The following is a 21,292-nucleotide window of genomic DNA, read 5'->3' as shown; positions in this document are numbered from 1 at the left end:
CCATTTGAGTGCATTGTGTCTGACATAGCATTGCTGAGTGATGCAATCTCAGCTTGCATCATAAAGGCTGCATCCAGATACTGTTGACAAAAAATGCAACACACATTTGTTAACTCGCAGGACGGTAACAGGTACAACCACATGTGCCTACAGACATATTTTGCCATGTCGAACAAGATAAAAGAATGATATTGCTGGTCACAGTTTGACAGACGAGTTGATGCCACACCAGCGCTGATGTTAATCGCCTCTGTCCTGGATCTGCATCAAAACTCAACAAATAGGCTGTTGACGATTTAGTGTACATCCAACAAACCAATCTTTTTTCTATTTGGAAATTTACAGTTATTAATAGTTCTTATAAAATATTCGTTTTTAAAATAGCCGACAAATCCTAATCTACGAATCAAACAAATGCAATGATTTTCTTGATTTTTGCATAATAAAAACTCCTCACCAAACTGAGGCTTTCATTTTACAGCTCATAAAACATGTAAGCGATATCATATGCAAACAACAAAAAAAACAACATTTGCCAGGTCTCAAAACGTCTCTGAAAAGACAAATGCTTTGAATCGCTTTAGTTACATGACTTGGTGTTTCGAAACACTTTAGACCAGGGGTGTCCACACTCGGTCCTGGAGAGTTTAGCTCCAACCCTAATCAAACACACCTGAACCAGCTAATCAAGGTCTTACTAGGTATACTAGAAACTTCCAGGTAGGTGTGTTGAAGCAAGTTGAAGCTAAAGTCAGCAAGACACGGGCCCTCCATGACCGACTTTGGACACCTCGGCTTTAGTCACTAGTCCTTGATCTTTCGAATCATTCTTCGTTGCAGTGTTTCAAAACACTTGCCCTTTAGGATCTAAAAACTGTGTCGAAATGTTTCACATCAGCCATCCCTACCCTATTTTCTATTTAAATGTAGCGGCACACAATAGAGGAATTATTTTACATAATAAAAGGAGATTTTGTCTTAACCAATGACTAAAATTTCTATTTTAGAAATGGCTTCTATATCTATTGAGGTGTACAACAATGTGCTTTATTCAGAGTTAAAAGAACCAAAACAGAGGCATAACTTACATTTTCAAAGCAGAATATCTGACTTCAGCATCGTTTTTCAGATTAACAATGTTTACTTAGCACGTAAATATCTGCAAACATATTATGGTATTTGTATGCTTTAGAAGAGTCAAAAACGTACATAGAGCACCTTTATTGTTTATTAATAATGAGTTGAGTTAGGGGTTTACTACCATTGTGGAGGGTGCTCATAATTTAGGCAAACTCAGACATAGGGAGAAAGTCATATCAGTGTAAACATGCTGGATTTTTTATATTATTTGATCTTTTGTTGAGGCTCCAGGGCATTTGAGACCAAGCAGTGTTGAGCTGCAAAACAAACTAGTGCAAGTATAGCAATGCCTTTGACAATGTGGGCACATCTTTTGGTTCCCATGCAGAAATAGCCTCATAAATCTCACAGAACGAAGTATTTTGAAAATGTAAAAATGGAGATTTGTTTCCTGTGAGAGTTGAATTTAGGGGTAAGATTGTGGTAGATGGTTGGAATATACAGCCTGTACAATATTTTTTTACAGCATTATATCTATGGGAAGTCCCCATAAAGATAGATGTACGTGTGTGTGTGTGGATGGCGAAGGGAAAAAAATATGAATAGTAAAATATATGATAGTATGCAACCTTTATTATCACCCTACTCTGGTTTGTGTGTAGATTTGTTCATATGGGGATAACAGTAAATGTCATGCTCATATTGATTTGAAGATGAAGCGTGTCTGCTTTCCTGAAACAGGTTACTGATGTGTGGACCTTAAATGTGAGAGGGAAGGTGAGGTTTTGTATCAAACGTTTCATTTTCAGATCAGTAATTCCATTTTTTAGCCCCAGATTCATTCGGATGTGTCTTGGGTATGATCATATGGAGTCCTGAATAATTTATGAGATTGCTTATTAAATGAAGAAACCAGGTAGCATGTCACATAAAAAATACAAAGTGCTACACCCTTGCTGTTTTTTGCTTTTATTGATATATAAATATGAAGTAAGATGGAACATTTACTACCCGTTTTGTCAAGGAATAATAGATAGTGGTATTTCAGAACAGAACAGAAAGTACAGCAGAAAATCAACAGAGAATCAAGTTTTTGTACGAGGTCTGAACGACCAGATGCATTTACACTTGGCTGAGCCTTGGGAGGTTTGAATGATTGGATTAGTCATCTTGAGTGCATCTTGGAGGAAATTTACACATGGTCTTTTCATGACTGGATAGTTATCTGATTCTTTTAAATGCATTAAGAAATAGTCCACCTAAAAATGATTATAATTTTGTCTAAACCTGAAGTAACGTTGATAAAACGATATATCATATGCATATATTATAAAAACTGGTGCCCGGGTAAAAAATATGGGAATTCATTGGATTTTGCCAGTGTTTTATTTATTTATTTACATTTACATTTAGTCATTTAGCAGACGCTTTTATCCAAAGCGACTTACTATTGAGGACATGGAAGCAATTTACACAACTATAAGAGCAACAAAGAATAAGTGCTGTAGGCAAGTTTCAGGTATGTAAAGTGTAAGACGCAAAACCATTAGTAAAATATATATATATATATATATATATATATATATATATATATATATATATATATATTTTTTTTTTTTTTTTTTTTTTTTTTTTTTTTTTTTTACAGTTAGCGGTGGAGCCAGAGAGGGAATTGCAGATTAGGTAGAAACTTGGAGACTAAATAGTTGAATTTTTAGACGTTTCTTGAAGACAGCGAGTGACTCTGCTGTTCTGATGCAGTTAGGGAGTTTATTCCACCAACTAGGCAGATTGAAAGCGAGAGTTTGGGAAAGTGATTTCTTCCCTCTTTGGGATAGAATCACGAGGCGACGTTCATTCACAGAACGCAAGTTCTCGAGGGCAGATACATTTGTAAACGTGAGAGCAGATAAGGAGCGCAGCCAGAAGTCGCTTTGTAAGCAAACATCAGAGCTATGAATTTGATGCGAGCATCAACTGGCAGCCAGTGCAAACGGATGAGTAGCGGAGTGACATGTGCTCTTTTAGGTTCATTAAAAACCACTTGTGCTGCTGCGTTCTGAAGCATCTGAAGAGGTTTAATAGAGTTAGCTGGTATTTATTTACTGTCAAAGTGCCAGACATTTACTTATATTATTATTTTACCTAATTATAATTTTATGAATCACCAAGGTCCATGGTTTAAGCTAAAATCTTCTTAAGTGTTTAACTGAATGATGGAGGGTTGTCGGGCGAGGGTGCTAGTCAAATATTTCCGAGTGGTAGATAATAATTTGTGATATCAAAGTTAGCGGACAACACAAAATCTAGTTATTTGAGGCCTTGTGACAAAGAACCATGTACAGGAAGTCCATATTTTCAAATGTTAAGTAATGAGTTTTTTTTTTTTACATTTGGGTTGTGAACATTCATTCATTCATTTTCTTTTTGGCTTAGTCCTTGTATTATTCTGGGGTGGCCACACCAGAATGAACCACCAACTTATCCAGCATATGTTTTTACACAGCAGATGCCCTTCCAGCCGCAACCCATCACTGTGAAAATTGTGAACATTATATTATATAATTTTATTTGCTTTAAGATAGACAACAAAAGCTTCCCAATTCTAAGGAGAAACATTTTTTCAGTGTCAGTATTAAAAATCTAAAGTTATTGAGATTTATATTTCTCAAATGTGGAAGAACGGTATATGTCCATATGAGTAGAGTTTACATTGTAAACCAAAAGTAGAGTTTATATTGTATTTAGTCCTATTTAGCTATTTATTGGCCAAGAATAGGCATATTTACAAAATATACAATCTTATTCTGTGACCACAAGACTGGCAAAAAACTTGTACATGTAAAAGTGAAACAGTCTTTTAAGTAGACAGTCAAGGACAGAACTGAAGAACACGGTAACAGCTACAGTAAGCCATATCTGACTGTATATTTGCGAGTTAAAACACAACATGTACATTTTGACTACTGTTTTTTACAGTTCAGGACCAAAAAGAACAGATTCCAAGCTGCCTGAGAAAACTAACATTGTGCTGGTATTACGTGACTCACCCTATTGCTTATTTCTTAGGTGTCTTTTAATCTCTGAAGCAAATTAAATAGATAATGGCTTAGCAAACTATATGTTCAGATGATGTGTTCCCCTGGTATTCCATATAAATGTGTCCATAACACATGTTCCCTATTCTCTACACTGTGCTGTTTCGTTTAACTGTTTAATAATGGTCACAAATACCCTTTCATTAATACTACTAATAATAATTATGATAATAATAATATTCGGTAATAAATCCATTGCATGATTCATTTAAATATTCTCCTCCCATAACATTTGCATCTGATTAGGAAACTCCTACAAATGCATAATCCACAGTTGTCAAACTTAGTTCCTTGAGGGCCGCAGCTCTGCACAGTTTAGTTACAACCTTAATTAAACACACTCGATCAAACTAATTCAGGCTTCAGGCTTGTTTGAAACCTACAGGTTAGTGTGTTGAAGCAGGGTTGGAACTAAACTATGCAGGACTGCAGCCCTCCAAAAACTGAGTTTGACACCCCTGGCTTAATCAGTAAAGTCAAGTGAAAAATAGCTGTCCGAGGCTATTCTTCTCTGCATGTTAGTAAATATGAACAGTACTGTTTTAACACCAAACAGACAGTTTGCGTTGGTGCACGCTGTTAATAAACCCAAAGTTTAAACAATTGTGGTTAAGATAGTAAAGGAAAATGTTGAAGCAATAGGTGAGACCAGGTACTGTAGTTAAGAGTAAAATGTTGTCAGTATTTACTATTAAATTAATGGTAGTCTTGATAATCAGACAGAAAGAGCCTGAATCTCATCTACAGTTCTGCACTGTAAATGTTTAGTACGCAGAGATTTACTGTATCTTTTTTTTTTCTCTTTGCTTGTTTTCCTGTATGAAAAATAAAATTTAGGGCTTCTTTCAGAGCATGTCAATGGAATTCAATTAATAATTGCATATATTAAATTGATGAACAATGCTTTTCATTTAATAAAACACTATGTTTTGTCCAGGCATTGATTTATAGTGTTTTCCTTGAGAAACACAATAAATTTAATGACCATGAGAAATCATCATTAATGTGTTTTGTTCCAGTGTTTATCAGAAACCTTGATAGATCTTTAAACAGCTCTATTCACTCGTTGCTAAATGTAAAAAGCTCAAAGAGGAAAACAATCTTTCTCTATTGGTTATAAAGGTCTGCAATCTTTAGAATTGGAGTTTGCTTCACACTAGCTATGTTTCCATCCAAAGATGCGAATAAATGTTATGCTCAAAACTGGATTATCGCATAAAAGACGTGCGAATAAAGCAGCGTTTCCATCCAACGAGTCAAAGAGACCTCGTATCCTGATTAACCGACGTTAAATACCAAAAGTAAAAATGGAATTTACTGCGGTAGAAGCTGCGTGTATCTTTTCTTCATTTAATACATGACTTGCATCTCAGAAGACAATGATGATACGCAATGAACGTTGTGGCGTTTGAAGCTGTGCGACGCAGAGCACAAACTCTCTTGATTCTGGAGGTAATTAATAATATAATAACCCCAATACTGAAAGTTTAAGGTGTTTTAAAATGACAAAAGCAACATTTCAGATGTTTTACATTGTGCTCAGCCTGCTGCTTTGGCCATTTACGCACATTTCCATCACCACATGATCTTTTACAACAAAATCACATGACCTTTTTTTTGTGGAATTTATTCAGTAAGGGTTTCCATCGTAGTTTATGCACATCTTTTCGTATTGAATAAAAGATTATCCTACTCAGTTATGCGCATATCCAAAATGTGCATAAAAATAGGTGTATGGAAACATAGCTAGCGATGCAGGAGTTTATTCCATAGCCGAAACCGAAGAGAGATATCTGAATGCCTTTCCTACAGTGTAGTGTTTATCTTCTTGGAGTGGAGATTAGGATGCTGGACTGGTCTCGGGCGTCCTGAGAGGGGTCTGAGGGGTCAGATTGAAGGGTCATGTGATCGATGAAGCAGGCAGCATGGAGACAGAAGGCCTGTCTGGACTCAAATGAAGAGGTTTTCACTCAATATCAACCACACAAGATGCATTAAAAAAAAATCACTGAAAACTTGCAGTGCTGGAGAGACGGAAATAGAATGAGAGTGACTTTCAGGTCATGTTAAAGGTATATTAATAAACAGAAATTAAATAAATTAGTCACATTTAGTGGTGCATAAAGGATAATATTATAGAAATGCATTTCTCCTCAGTGCATGGACAGGTTAACAGATTAAAAATGATCTCGTTAGACTCTTAAACCTTTGAGTAAGAAGCAGATTGCTTTAAATTCCACACGTTTTACACACAGGTTCTGTATATCATACATGCGTCACAGATGTCTGAAACATTTTTTTTTTTCCCCACAAATGATTGCAGTTGAATAGACACACTCCATATGGCTTTCTGCAAATCTTGTCATTGTTTTTACGAAGCGAGAAACACACCAGAACTTAGCTGCAACACATGCCATATGTCAGAACAGAAATGGTCATCCTTCACCAAGACATCCTGTTTTAATCATAAATTGCCGTACACAGTTACTGGAAGCATTTGACTACAAAGATTACACCTTTCAAATCTTGAACTCTATTCATTACACTGATTCAAGGACAAAACCGAACTTGTTTTGCTTCTAGCATCTCCCTTTCTTTGGTGACAACACGGCGTGGCACATTTTAAAAAGAGCAGATATTTGATGTGTAGCTGCATGTGGTGGCAAAGATTGAGGTTGTAGAGAGTGTAAGTGCGATTTTCAGTCCGTTAAGAGGTATCAGTGTGGAATTGTGCTGCGAGCCTTTCAGTTAAGTGCACAAATCCTTTAGATTAATCCAAAAGCAGTTATCAAGTACTGACACAGCCATTATGAGACCTTCTAGCAGACGCCGTGCTTTTCTTTGCCTCTTTATGGTCCCTTCACCGTGTGTCAGGTTCTCACGTCTTTGCGACATGAACATCTAAAGCTGGAATTATTTACGGGGCTGACCTTAAAACACGTTGCAGAAGGCGCATAACATGCCTGCTGAGGTAATGAAGTGGAAGCAATAGGAGGAAGGGAAAGGCTCGAAAGGTTTGAGGATTGAAAGGGAAAGCGATAGAGATGAAACACAAAAGGAGAGCACACAAAAGAAGATGGTAAATGGAGAAGATATCTGAATCGAAAAGGGAGAGAATGGAGTGTTGGCAGATTGAAGTGTACTGGGCATTCGATAGCAAGATAATATACTCTAAAGGTCAGAGTGGTGCCAAATAGGATTGATTCAGCAAGCTATGCTTGACACGAGCCACGGCGCTCACTGAAATAATGTGTCTGTGGCAAATCAAGGCCATCTATACAAAGTCATCACACTGACATCAAGCTACCTCAGTGCCAGGGAAGCCTGACCTAAGGGATGCTCCAGGCGATGTGCTTTCACAACCCAGCTGGCTTGAACGTCTGATCTGTGAACAGGGGCAGTGTTTCTGTAAATTATAACAGGCTAAAGTGATCCTTGATCAGCACTCGAGGTAATTCTCAACCACTTCCTGTGCCTCCGCAGTGTTGCTGTTGGGGATTTTCCTGTACACGCGCTGGAGGAGCTATAAGGGGCTGAAGGAGGGTGTATATCACGTGTCTGCACACCATGACGGCTGGGAGGACATCCGAGAGAACGTGCTCAACTATGACGAGGAGGGTGGCGGGGAGGAGGATCAGGTGAGTTTTGGTATTGATTTCAGATCTCAGGTCAGAGAATCAGACGCCTACTTCCCAAACGGGAGGACAGCTGAGTGCTCAAAGTTACTATGACAACTTGCCCGGGTTGTCATGACGCCCTGTCAGTTTGTCTCTATGACAACATCTAACATTTAAAAAACTGCACTCTGATGCTTTTGACAAGTGGCTTTGCTGAGTGCCGAGAGACTTATTTCAGTCATAATGTGGCATTCCTGTCTATGAGAATCCCACCGAACGAGAGGTTTGGGCTTGTTTGATGTAACTGCCTGCTCCTCTGATCTGTCTGAAGTATGTGGGTGTAGATGTGTTGCATGATCTTTCATTCTCATATCTGCCGTGTGTAAATCCTGTTACGTGATTATCAGATGCATAGTGGTGCTCTCATCCTCTCCATCTGATGAGGCTTCACACATCTCCCTCATCATGTAATCAATTACGCCCACACCCCTGTCACCCACACCTCCCTCTCTGTCTCTCTTCCTCCTCCTCCTCCTCCTCTTCTTGTCGTCTATTTTTTCCTTAAGGGGCATTATATGTTTTTCTTCCTCCCCCGAGAGCTGCACTGCTACATAACGAGGAGAATCATCCTCGGTGAAATGGGATTAATGCTGACACTCATTGGGAAAAGGGGACCGCTATCTTGTTTTGTTGTGTTGACTTGGTGTGTAATGCGGGGCTGCGTCTGTCAGGATTCTTCCTCTCAGGTGCAGGAAGGCACACATAAAGGTGTTAATCATAACGCAGTGTTAGCAGCTTGAATCCGGATTAATGCCATTAACAGTTTGGGGGATAATAAATTACGTGATGAAGAAGTACAGACAAGCTGCTTATTTTGTCAGTGAGCTCAGACTTATTAGTCGTAGCAGTTTTTGTGACAGACGCTGTTGTTATTACACCAGTTCCTGAATGTAATGGCGGGTTATGTAAGGCTAATGATCTTGTTATTTGTCAGCGCTTTATGCATTTCATTTCCCCCTCTCTCTTTCTCGCTCTCCTTTAGAATGCCTATGACATGGCGGAGCTCCAGAAGTCCCTGCAGCCGAGTCCAGCACAGTCGGTGCAGTACAGCCGCTCGAGGGCCATCCACCACCACCCACCCTCCCAGCAGCAACAGCAACACTTTTGCCAGCCTGACCCTCCCTCCCGAGGGGGAACAGCCACCACCACCACCTCCTCCATCTCCTCAGGATCCGCCACCATCCGCAGGGATGTCCCCCCATGCCGCTCTCCGGCTCAAGGCCAGACTGCAAATCCCAGTCGGGCGGCACAGCTGGCCCGCAAGAGCCTGTCATTCTCCAGCCAGGACCTGGCCCGCTACCTGTGTGAAATTATCCGTGATGCCGACCAGCACCCAGAGACGGCGCCCTTCGACTCCCTGCAGGTCTTCTCCACGGAGGGGGGCGGCTCGCTGGCCGGGTCACTGAGTTCCTTCAGCTCCGCTGGGCTGGAAGAAGGAATGGCAGCAGGGCATGAGTGTTTGAAAGAGTGGGGGCCTCGTTTTGAGAAGCTGAAAGCTCTCTATGAGCGGGCCGAGGGCAGCGACCTCTAAGGAACTGCCGGGAAGTGTTCTTGCAGCTCGAGGAGAGGAGGGAGACCACTAAAGACATGCCTAAAAACCAGAGAGCTTTTTCTTATGCTGAAAAGTCCTACGCTCCGACTTTCTCTGGATGTATTACTTCACACGAGACACTCCCTCTGCATTCAGAGCCGGGTGACATTTGGGACTCTCCATGAGCAGCAAATGGGAAGTGGTATTCCAGGACACAGCAAGCTGAGGTCATGGGAATTTCTAAGCCCAGAATGGGCATCTTTATTAAAGTCAATTGCGGACGACAATGATTTTAGTGGATACATTCATTGTCTTTGTGACTGACACTGGCAGACTGATATCCCATTCTATGTGTTTGTATGGTCTATGTGTTAAATAAAAGAAAGTCGGGAAGAAAAGTAAACCTCTTGGATGCGACTAGGAGGGAGTTTGTCATCCCTCTTCACTGGCCGCGTTCTGAAATCAGTTTGGCGCTTGTTCTGTCAGGGTGGCCACTTGTGTTCATCAATCATAACTTTACACAAGGATACCGGTTATTTTTTTCTATTTGCTCAGCCCTCTGCTTAGATTCTATTCACTCGGATGTGAGGTTGAAAGAGGCAGTGTGAGGGGGAAGAAAAAGACCAATAAAAACTGAAGATGTGTGAAAAACACTGAGGAAAATGAAACAGAAAGCAGCCTTATTGTTTGGCATTTTAGGAGACATTCCTTGGGAATACAAATCTTGTCCTCTCTTTCTAGCCAAAACGGAGCAATGGAACGGCTGGAATACAAATGCGGCTGAGGGACAAGGCTGAGTGGCTGGCATGAGATGGAAGTATCCTGTAGCTGAAAACTATCGAAAACTCTCTTGGCTCTCGCGCTTTATTGAGCGGTGGCAATCAGAGTCTGCCAAACTAACGGATAGCCATTAAGACAAATGAACGAATGTGTGTTCAACTAAAACATGAATTTGAGCTCTGCTGGAGCAGCACACAGTAATGTTTACTGTTTCAGTATGTAACTAAAGTTTACTGTTTCGGTTTGCTTCCTTTCTAAAGTATTGTAATATTAACCAAACCAGCTTACCCCACCATAACACCATCTCCTGTTCAACTATAAATAATTCCCTGTATCCCATCACATTATTCGGCACAGCAGTGAGGAGATGGGCCAAGGCACCAGGTGCATTCTCAGAGTGGGTCCAGGCCAGCGGTTTCAGGCCCTTAGCGCCTCCTATGTAACGTTTAATGGGCTTGTGAACGCATGTGGTGAAGCTGCATGGTATGAAGGAAAGGCAAGGCTTGTGTGTGCAAATGGAATAACTAAAAGTCTCCCCCGTGAGGCCTCAAATGCCAACCTTGTATTTTATGCATTTTAAGGCAATGTTTTTGCCCTCCTTTTATCATTTGAGTTTTATTTATTTCTTTATTTTTTTTTCTGGAGAATGCCGTATGTGGAGCATGACAGGCTGGCTGAGGAGACTAGAGCGAGTAGGAGTGTGTTAAAAGACATCAGAGTGCTAATCCTAATGTGAACTGATCGCTCACTGTCATGCTGTGAACCAAAGGATCATGGGAGTTGGAAAAACTCGACGGAGAAGTCGTCACTCTTATTACAGATCTCAAAAAGTGCCAATATTTCCAAAGGCAGCAACAAGAGTATAAAGAAGGTTTTCAAGATGAAGCTAAGGAATATAGTTGGAAGTGCAATGCTAGCTATTTCACGAGTTAAAAGGAGGCCAATGGATTGGCGCTTGGGAGTCATCCTTGTCAAGGGGATTGGAAATCCAGTGAGAGGTGTGAGTGTTCATGAATGAAGCGCGATGAGCTCTGTCTTTAAATCGCAGAATTCCCTATCTTACTGAACCAAGGCCACCTGTTTATTTGTGTGGTGAATATATAGTACTCTATTTTGTGAAACAATGTTTTTACCTCATTTGTGCATATCAAAAAGTAATTGCTTTTTAAATATATATATATATATATAAAGGGATCTAATTCTGTTTAAAGCTTGTTTTTCCTCATGTATTATTTATTATTTAAGTTGTTCAAAGTATCTTGGCATTTTGTATTTGCATCCTTTAAATTGCTTTTCTTTTTCCTTAATAAATGGAGTTCTTCTGTTACGGCTTCAATGGTACTTCAGAGAGCATTACCGTTAAACACTGCTACATTCAAATGAAACAGCAGGCTTTTAATTTCATCTGCTGTAAGTCTCTTGATGAATAAGTGGCCTATTTTCTATAGAAACGGAGCTGTAATTAGTTTGGGGATAATGCAGAAGATGAAACGAGAGCAGCCCAAAATCTCTGACCTGTATTTATCAAAAACGCCTTTGTGATTTGACTTCAAATGCCTGAAATCCGGTTTGTAGCGACAGAGATCTGAAACATCCACCTTACAAATCTGCTTTAATACAAAAATGGAAAGCAACACTGAACATCCAAAGACAAATCAACACTTTTGACACAAATGAAAACAATCTGTCTGCGTGAAACACCACGGCGACAAAACTAGTGCAATGAACCGTACCGAAGAACTCTTACAGTTAAACAATATCAACACATCAAATCAAAGCACAGCTTCGTAAAAATCATCTCCTGAGGGACAGTGTGTTGTGACAGAGATGTTGTGTAAAACAAAGGTTTACGTGTCAACTGTTTGACAGTTAAGGTAACAACAGCTGTTTCACCATATTATAATAAAATAACAGAATGTCACAGAGGAGCCCTCATGTTGTACAAATTAATTATCAGGAAAACGTGCTGTGGTTATCTTTAAACACTTTAAAGGGGACCTATTATGCAAACTACACTGGTGTTCGAACATTGATGTGTCCACAGTGTGTGCTATTTCAATGGTAAAAATCTACCCACTCTTTTGTGTGTCTATACCCATTAATCAGGAGCAAACCTTACAAGCAACAAGATGCTGAAGAAAACTTTCATTTACTAACATAATGTACATGTTGTATCAAAAGTTTGAACTGATAAGGCTTTACAATGCATGCAGATGATAAGCATTCATAGCAAAGACCTGAAATGTCACAGGATAGCTGGTGGAAGTGAAATATTGAGAGTATCTGAGAAACAAGTTGTAAAGGCTCCACCTTTCAGGCTGGAGCAGCTCATTTCCATGCTAAAACATTATTTTCCCCACCCATAAATGTGCATTTACATCTTGGTGTAGTGATCTGCATTGCATTTTGATCTGAAACTTTGATCTGAAACACACTCTGAGCACACCTGAGAGTTTTTTTTTAAAGAGCCCCTATTATTGGTTTTTGAAAATGAGCTTCCATGGAGTGTGTAACACAGCACCAAATGAATAAAAACATCCAGCTGAGGTTTAAATTTGTAAGTGCACCTTGTTTAAAACTATTGATTCTTTAACAAAATGGTCGACTAAGAGTAGAATATATGAATCGTGTTGGATTTAAATCTTTTGCCAGAACGTATTGACGTTGATATGGTACATCACCAAATATTAAGTGCCAAATCCGGTAAAACGTGAATGAGCCTTTCCCTTCAGACACTAGCGAAGCACGGGGGATCATGGGACTGATCATGACATGAAGATGACGATCACTGACGGATGGAAATTAGGCTGTGGGGAATAAAGGGTTAAAGTTCACTTTCACAAAAATCCCATAGTATAGCCAACCGTGTGCTGTGTTCCTGTCCTTTTTCAGATTTTTGATACAATAACACACTGCCAAGCGGGATTCGTCTGCCATTTGCTGTTAAAGGAAGGAGCAGCAGAGACTGTTATCGGTAACACTTTACAATAAGGTTCATTAGTTAATGCATTTACTAACATGAACTAATCATGAACAACACATGTACAGCATTTATTAATCATAATTGAACATTTACTAATGCATCCTTAACATCCAAGTCCATGCTTGTGAACATTAGTTAATGCACCGTGAGTTAACATGAACTAACAATGAACAACTGTATTTTCATTAACTAACGTTTACCAACATGAACAAATATAGTAGTAGATGTGTTGTTAATTGTTTGTTCATGTTAGTAAATGCATTACTTAACATTAACTAATGAACCTTATTGTAAAGTGTGACCCTGTTATGTATGGGATTTTGTCAGACTTTGACAGAGACTTTGTAAGTAACTGTTACATTCAGGCTTCATACACATTTTTACTACAAAAAATCCTTGACTTTTCCAGGACTTTCAAGTCAATTTTCATGACTCAATGTTTTATGTGATGTATATATGTACTTGTTAAATCATAAGAAACATTTGCATTTATTACAGCATATCATAAAACACGCAGTAGTTTCAATTTATTTCGATATCTATGTAAAATAGATGATGCTTACACAGCACTAATAACGTGAGAGCATGTTTTTGGTCAAGAAAAGAAATAAAGTAAAAACAACTGCATTTTTTGCCGCATAGACTTCCATTCATAGGCATGCAAATGCGGCAGATAAGAAACATTGATGGAAGTTTCGCATTTCACTGCATTTAAAAGTTCAAGCTTGGTGAACTCTTATCTGTTAAATCAAACTCAGGTGATTATGTGAGACCAATACAAGATGATTTAACAAATTTAAAATATGAAGCAATCGCTCACTTTTATTAATGTCTAATAATATTATTTAACCCCTCTTTTCGCAATGCCATAGGACAGAACTTTGCAAGCACAAGCTCTACTTTGACTACAGCTTAAGTCCCTTTGGACAAAAATGTAAATGTAATTTCCATGACTTTTCCAAAAACTACTGAGTTTTTCTGTTTTTCCGAAACTTTTCCAGGCCTGGAAAATGCCATGTCATGCCATGACTTTTCCAGGTTTTCCATGATCGTTTTAACCCTGTACAGTTCATTTGTACCAGTTTCTTCTTTCTCTGGATCATAACATGTAAGTGTAATGAAAATTGTTGCCTCGTTTCGTGTAGTAAAATATGTATTTAATTGTGTGTTGTAACTAGCTCCGCGTGACTTGTAATCACTTATCTATTATAGATCAGTGCTTGCACTGTATCTCTCAGATTAAATCTGTATGGGCTGTTCACATTTTGCGTCCATAACCATGTTAAAAATGTGACGTGCTTCTTTCTTTACAGATTTAAATGCGTTTCTGAACTCGCAATCCTCTGCCGTTTGTTCATTGCCATGGCCCCCATCAGATGTTCCTCACAAGTGTGGTGCGCTCAATTTTCAAAATAGTTCAACTTTTGCCACGATGTGGATCAATACTGAATAAGTGTCGTTGTTATTACTTGAAGTTGTGGTTAAGAGTACAATAATATGCTGATGTTTAACTGTATTGCTGATTGGGCTCTCTCATACTCTGTGCTACTTCATAACCGTGGTGGGCATTTCTCTCTGTCTCGCGCTTAACCCAGTCGACCAATCACAGCAGATTAGCCTCACAAAGGAGGGGTTTGGGAACAAATGAATCGCTGAATGAATCACATGGGAGTCGTTAGGATAATTAGGTAAAAATAAATACATATTATAAGACAATGAAAGTGTTTTTTGACCTTGCATGCATATCAGCCTGTTGTTGGAGCACCTCAAAACCTTTTAGAATGCATAATAGGGGCTCTTTAATGAAAAAAGGGGCATAATATGTCTCCTTTAAATATATTTAAAATAGTTTGCACCACACAGAGAACCTCTGTACAACGACATTCAGCTTACAGCCTGGGAAAAAAAAGCAGCAGAGATCGAAGGTAGGTACATTTTAGTAGCACTTGAGGCCACTCGTTTGAAGGTCTTTTGAATGCATGACTTGTTGGTCAATGGATTTAGAGCTTATTCAAATGGAAAGGCACTTTCATACACTGAAAGCTTTTCATTTAAAGCTTAAGATGGAGAATTGAACATCATGACATTGTTGACCATTCAATAAATTTCACTTGTTTAAAAATAACTCCAATGAACTACATTAAAAACAACAATGGAAGATTAAAAGGACATTTAACCCAACCGTGCTAAATTTAATACCCCTGTAAACTGGTTTACAACATAAAATCTCTAAAGTAGTTTAACCACCTACTGCGACAATCTACTTGCACAACTAAATCACAAAACATATAGTAGTTTTTTACAGATGGCACTGGGAATTGGTGGAAAAAACCTGAATAAGTTGTAGGTTTTGGAATATGAAATGTGGCACATTTTCTAGGTCCCTAATCAACGAATGTACAATAATGAAACTGATTCATTTTTAAAAGGTAATAATTAGGGATGCTCCGATCGATCGGCACCAGCCGATAATCAAACCTAATCAGTACTTGCTGATCTGGCTGATCTCATGAACTGATTGTAATTGCTTGTGTTAGTTTGAGCAAAATATTAAAATGGCCTTGCATGTATTTAGGCCTTTTTGAAACTAAACTGAAAGTTCTGTGTTTTTGGCAATATTGCAAGTTCACTAAAACATGCCTGAAAATATTAGATACATGAAAAAACTTTAAATCTATATTTTAATCTGAATATTTATTGATATAACTCTTGAAATTCTAATTGTAATTTACTTGTTACAATAAACAGAATTTTATAGATCTTCCTTTCAATAAAGAAGTAATGAATTTATAGGTTAGAGGTAGGGCCAGATGGAATCTGCTGACTTTTTTGCTATTTCTGCAGAGAATTTTGGTAAAAGTCTGCGGATTTCTGCTGAATTATTTTGGGAGTATCAGAACTAAAACCTTAATATATGAAATAAAAAATAATATCTTTTTAAATTGTATTTAATGTTTAAATACAATGCATTGTACATAAATCAGACGAACATTTTCACATTAGTCAATAATATTACTGAAGTTAATTAAAAAACTGAATAACTATAGATTTACACACATTTACTCAAGTAAATAAATGTATTAATGATGGGCTAAAAATCTGCGGAATTCTGTGCACGCAGATTCCGGGTGGGCTTAGTTATAGGCAAATACGTGCTCCAATCTTTTCCTTGATTGAGAGACCTATATGTAGAGCTTTTCTTTAATCATTTGCAATGTTTATTATAATTATAATTATTTAAAATAAATACTTATAATGGCAATAAGAGACATGTTTAAGGCATTATATGCAGCATCCAATATTTATTCTCTTAGGTAAGGAGAGATCACCACTGAAGTATCACACTAAGGGGGAAACGTGTTTTATGCATTATAAAGCTTGAAGCTTCAGAATCGGTACTCAGTATTGACCGATTACCATGACAAGCAATCGGTCCTCGCTATCGGCTGAAGAATCGTGATCGGAGCATCCCTAGTAAGTATGGCACTTTTACTATTGTACGAAGCTCGTACGCATCTTTTAAATAATTCCCCATCAGGAGAAGACACATGGATATGGTTAAGAGGAACGATGTGAGACGAACTTACGAACTGGAAGAGAGGGGGGAGGTCAAAAATGATTCGGAATTTGCAGGGTCATAAAACCATGTGCGCGACACAGTGGCTCAGTGGTTAGCACTGTCGCCTCACAGCAAGATGGTTACTGGTTCAAGTCACTGCTGTGTCAGTTGGCATTTCTTTTTAAGAGTTTGCATGTTCTGCTGTATTGGCGTTGGTTTTCTCCGGGTGCTCGGGTTTCACCCACAAGTCCAAAGACTTTTGGTATAGGTGAATTGAATAAACTAAATTGACCGTAGCGTATGTGTGTGAATGAGAGTGTATGGATGTTTCCAGTACTGGAAGGGCATCCGCTGTGTAAAACAAATGCTGGATAAGTTGCCGGTTCATTCGTCTGTGGCAACCCTGATGAATAAAGGAACTAAGCTGAAGGAAAATGTATGATTGAATGAATAAAATCATGTTGTATATTAATGTGTCAGAGCAAATTTCACCTAAACTCAATTGTGATATGTGCATGGACTTAGAATCTTCCAACAATTAGAATCTGCACCATGTACACCAGTGGTGCCCAAACTTTGTCCTGAGGGCCGGTGTCCTGCATATTTAGTTCCAACCCCAATTAAACACACCTGAACCAGCTAATAAGCTCTAGGTATGCTAGAAACTTCCACGCAGGTGTGTTAAAGGAAGTTGGAGCTAAACTATGCAGGGCATCGGCCCTCCAGGACTGAGTTTGGACTTCCCTGATGTACACCCAAACCTAAAGGATGCTACTTCAATTTGTCAATCTGTTTTTGTTTTGGCAAATGCCGGTAAATGTCTATTTTCCCTTTAAAATCAGCTAGACAGCAGGATGAAGCCCAACTTGACACCGACCAACGGTTTGGCAGATAAAAAGAAAACACTGCCACAGATGCCAATTACCCCAAGCTGCTCTTGCAAATTCAAATTACAAAGCATTTTCCGCCCATCTCTTTTTCATTTGGTTGGAAGCGTGACAGGAATGGGTTCGTGAAAGCAGTTGCTGTTGCATGTTCGTCTAACGTTTTCTTTAAGTAGCGAATGTGTGTGTACAGCAAATAAACAGTATGATACAAGGGCATGTGTCAAAGAAGACACAGCGATCTTTGAGAGCAAAACAGATTTTCCTCCCTTTTCTCCACGTTAAACTTGAGCTCCTGTTGCGGCAGACTGGCTCAGAACAGATTTACACACACACAAACACGCATCGAATCATCTAACGCGTGCTGGCTCAATCAGCCATCTCTCTCTCTCAAACACACACACCTGCTACTATCACACACTCATTGAACATTCCAGATGGGGCGTTCAGACATCCAGTGAAGGTGGGCAACTGCTGTTGAGGAATGAGCATTATGGACTGCTCGCGGCTTTGTGTTTCTTCTTGAGCTTCTTGAGTTTGTACACGTTAAAGGTCTTGTTTTTGAACACTCGAGTGAAGAGAGTTGAATACGGAGGCATGTCGGTCTTAACGCCCTCACAAAACCGCGGATGAGACGCTGGGATGAGATCCGGGTCATTTTCACCTGGGCCATCCATGATCTGTAATAAACACATACACAAATCGTTCTTGAAACAGTTTTTTTTTTTATGTGTGTGTGAAATCTAGAGCAGATCCTCTGATGAAGTAGGGTCTCAGAAGTCTTCTTTTAAAGTGCATTGCACTTCTTTATCTTTCAAATCGTAGAGGGAAAAAAAAATGTGCCCTAAGGTTTTTTAAACATTTACTTTGAGAAATATTCCCAAATTAACCAAAGGGCCTTGAAAAGCTGCTGTGAGATCGTTTACACACCCAGAGATAGAAAGAACCGCCACCCATGGGAGAGATCAGAGTGAAATGGGAAAAAAAATAGAGAGAGAGAAGAAGAATATCCCACACTACACATTTCTAGGCCGCTGCTATTGCACATGCACCGCTTCTTTGGTGATTCTGTCTGCAATTAGCACGTTTTAATTAAGCCAGACAGATTTAATCAAGGTTATAATAACATGCAGAGAACATGCTAGAAGAGTGAATCTTATCCAAACGACTGGAGGCAGCCTGGAGGAAGGAACCGGGCTCCATCAAACGAGAATGTGAACGAAGCTCTTTCATTGACTGCTCAAAGTCGGATCAGAGGAGCAAGTGAGGCAAACTTCTGTGAGATCTTTCAAAGGCATGGCATTCACCTCAGACGCATGAATGACAACTGCTGACAAGCTATTTTCAGCCAGGGCTCTATACTTGGATGTGGAAGAGATGCTTTTTTTTTAAAGCTGACTGAGCACAGACAAACAAAAAGTGCTGCGGCTTAGATGTTAGAAATTTTGCTTTTGTCAGATATTATGCACTGCTGTAATCAACAGCAGAAGAACAATCAAGCTACCCGAGTGGAAAAAAAAAAGTCACTCAAGGTAGATTGTGCTCAGGGTGGAGCGGTATTTAATAACTATGAGCTGTGGGTGAGTGAGAACAAGATTATGTGACAAAATGAAAAATGTTAGCGTCAACTTTACACAAACCGTTTATAGACATTTAATGTAAGAAATAAAAATACCTGAGAGCTTTGGGAGATGGAAATAAAGCAAGACCAGTGAGCTTAGCATCTAATCCAAATGATATTTGTTTATAGCCATGTGCAGAATGCAGTAAAGGGCAAAGTTGTTCATTTCAGCTGCTCTGAAACTCTTCTCTGGTTTTTGATGCAAAAGTTTAACTGACTATGTGTGTGTGTGTGTGTGTGTGTGTGTGTGTGTGGGCATGAACTGGAGCTGCTGTGTGTGACCTACATGTCCGTTTGCCAGGTCGAGCAGGTCCCTCAGCCTACAGCCACGGCTGTGCCTGCGCTCATAGCAGATGCTGTCCTCCAGCACAATGTAGTCTGTTCCAACCGAACCCAGCACTTTATGAACCTCCTCGGCAGACTGCCGTGCATATATCTGATAAACCTGCAGGAAAACAAATACATTATTTAAAAAAATACATGCACACATCTGCATATAGGGCTGTCATTGATTAGACGTTTTCATCTAATTAATTACACAATGTAGACATTAATGTTATTAATCTCAAATTAGTTGCATATTAAATGGTCTGAGAAATTAGCAATAAAAAAAAAAAAATGTAAAGTCATTATTGTGTTAAATGAGAAAAGCATCAAGCATTTACAAAAAAGTGGAAATAATTATTCAATGATTCATGGAATTTATAACAACTTTTTTATTGAGAAGTTGTATCTACTTATCTGAATATAATGGCATCATTTTGATATCTTAGGTTAGGTTTTCCCAAAATTTTCAGCCCATGATCCCTAAAATCACAATGCCAGTGACTCACGAGCATCAAATTCCTCTTAGGTGGTTATAAATATGTAAACCAGGCATGTCCAAACTACGGCCCGCGGGCCATCTGCGGCCCGCAATCAGTTTTGTGGCGGCCCGCGAGGCTTTTTATAAATACCAATAGAATCTGGCCCGCTACACAAAAAATGAACGTAATTCAATAAATAACCACCGGGTGTCGCTATTACACGCATTCAATTAAGCAGCAGTTCTTGTTATTATCTATCTATCTATCTATCTATCTATCTATCTATCTATCTATCTATCTATCTATCTATCTATCTATCTATCTATCTATCTATCTGTCTGTCTGTCTGTCTGTCTGTCTGTCTGTCTGTCTGTCTGTCTGTCTGTCTGTCTGTCTGTCTGTCTGTCTGTTTATCTATTAAATTTATGATTTATTTCTTCTTTTTTAAATATTTCCCAAATTATGTTTAACAGAGCAAGGAAATTTTCACAGTGTGTCTGATAATATTTTTTCTTCTGGAGGAAGACTTGTTTGTTTTATTTCGGCTAGAATAATTTTATGAATAAAATTCATTTTATGAATAGAATAATTTTTTTTAATTTTAATTTTTTATGAACTAAAATAAATTATTTTTTATTAGCCCCTTAAGTCTTGAGTCTTGAAACTTACAGAAATTTACCGTAAAATAACATACATTAAATTACAGAAATTTTCTTAAATATAAATTTCTGTAAATCAACCTGTTATTTTACAGTACATTTCTGTAATTCAACCGGCACCCCAGCTGTCGGAAGTAAACCATAAAATTAAAGATTTTTTTACAGTGTATAATGTTGGATCGCAAGATAATGTGTCTGGATTAATATGTTATTTTATGTTAAGTTAAAGATATTTTCAACACATAAATATACCAAGTAAAACTTACTATGGTGAAATGAACATTTCTGAACCAGTGATCCGTTTTACTCAATTGTATCAGAGAAAGGTTCGTTACTCGAACAAACCATTGTTGCCTAATTAACTTGCCTAATTACCTTAATTTGACTAGTTAACTTAACTAACCCTGTTAAGTGTTTAAATGTCACTTTAAGCTGTATAGAAGTGTCTTGAAAAATATCTAGTCAAATATTATTTACTGTCATCATGGCAAAGATAAAATTAATCAGTATCTAGAAATGAGTTACTAAAACTATTATGTTTAGAAATGTGTGGAAAAAAATAGTTCTCTCCGTTAAACAGAAATTGGGGAAAAAATAAACAGGGGGGCTAATAA

General features: G+C 38.5%; 2 protein-coding genes across 13 annotated transcripts in view; one reads left to right on the top strand and one right to left on the bottom strand.

Annotated features, from left to right (window-relative positions):
• The window catches only part of si:ch211-186j3.6, a 453,204-nt gene extending 441,711 nt beyond the window's left edge, over positions 1-11,493 (top strand). Inside the window, exons 32-33 of the mRNA XM_087261712.1 lie at positions 7,662-7,816; positions 8,838-11,493. Of these exons, the coding sequence (XP_087117838.1) occupies positions 7,662-7,816; positions 8,838-9,386 (704 nt within the window). The 3' untranslated portion in view covers positions 9,387-11,493. The remainder of the gene's footprint in view (positions 1-7,661; positions 7,817-8,837) is intronic.
• Positions 11,494-11,759: 266 nt separating this feature from the next.
• The window catches only part of dpy19l3 (dpy-19 like C-mannosyltransferase 3), an 88,225-nt gene continuing 78,692 nt past the window's right edge, over positions 11,760-21,292 (bottom strand). For 4 of the 12 annotated variants that reach the window (XM_087261717.1, XM_087261716.1, XM_087261714.1 and 1 more), the window contains 3 exons: positions 19,500-19,658; positions 16,637-18,272; positions 11,760-15,594 (listed from right to left, as the gene is read on the bottom strand). In XM_087261717.1, coding sequence (XP_087117843.1) covers positions 18,084-18,272; positions 19,500-19,658 — 348 coding nt within the window. In that variant the 3' untranslated portion in view covers positions 11,760-15,594; positions 16,637-18,083. Of the gene's footprint in view, positions 15,595-16,636; positions 18,273-19,499; positions 19,659-21,292 lie in introns of those variants that run through there. The other 8 variants (XM_087261730.1, XM_087261729.1, XM_087261720.1 and 5 more) reach the window with 7 other exon arrangements.

This window comes from Danio rerio, chromosome 7, assembly GCF_052040795.2.
Source record: "Danio rerio strain M-AB ecotype USA chromosome 7, GRCz13ab, whole genome shotgun sequence".
Taxonomy (NCBI): Eukaryota; Metazoa; Chordata; class Actinopteri; order Cypriniformes; family Danionidae; genus Danio; species Danio rerio.
The sequence above is the reverse complement of the archived record's forward strand: the minus strand, read 5'-3'. Positions and strand labels throughout refer to the sequence as shown.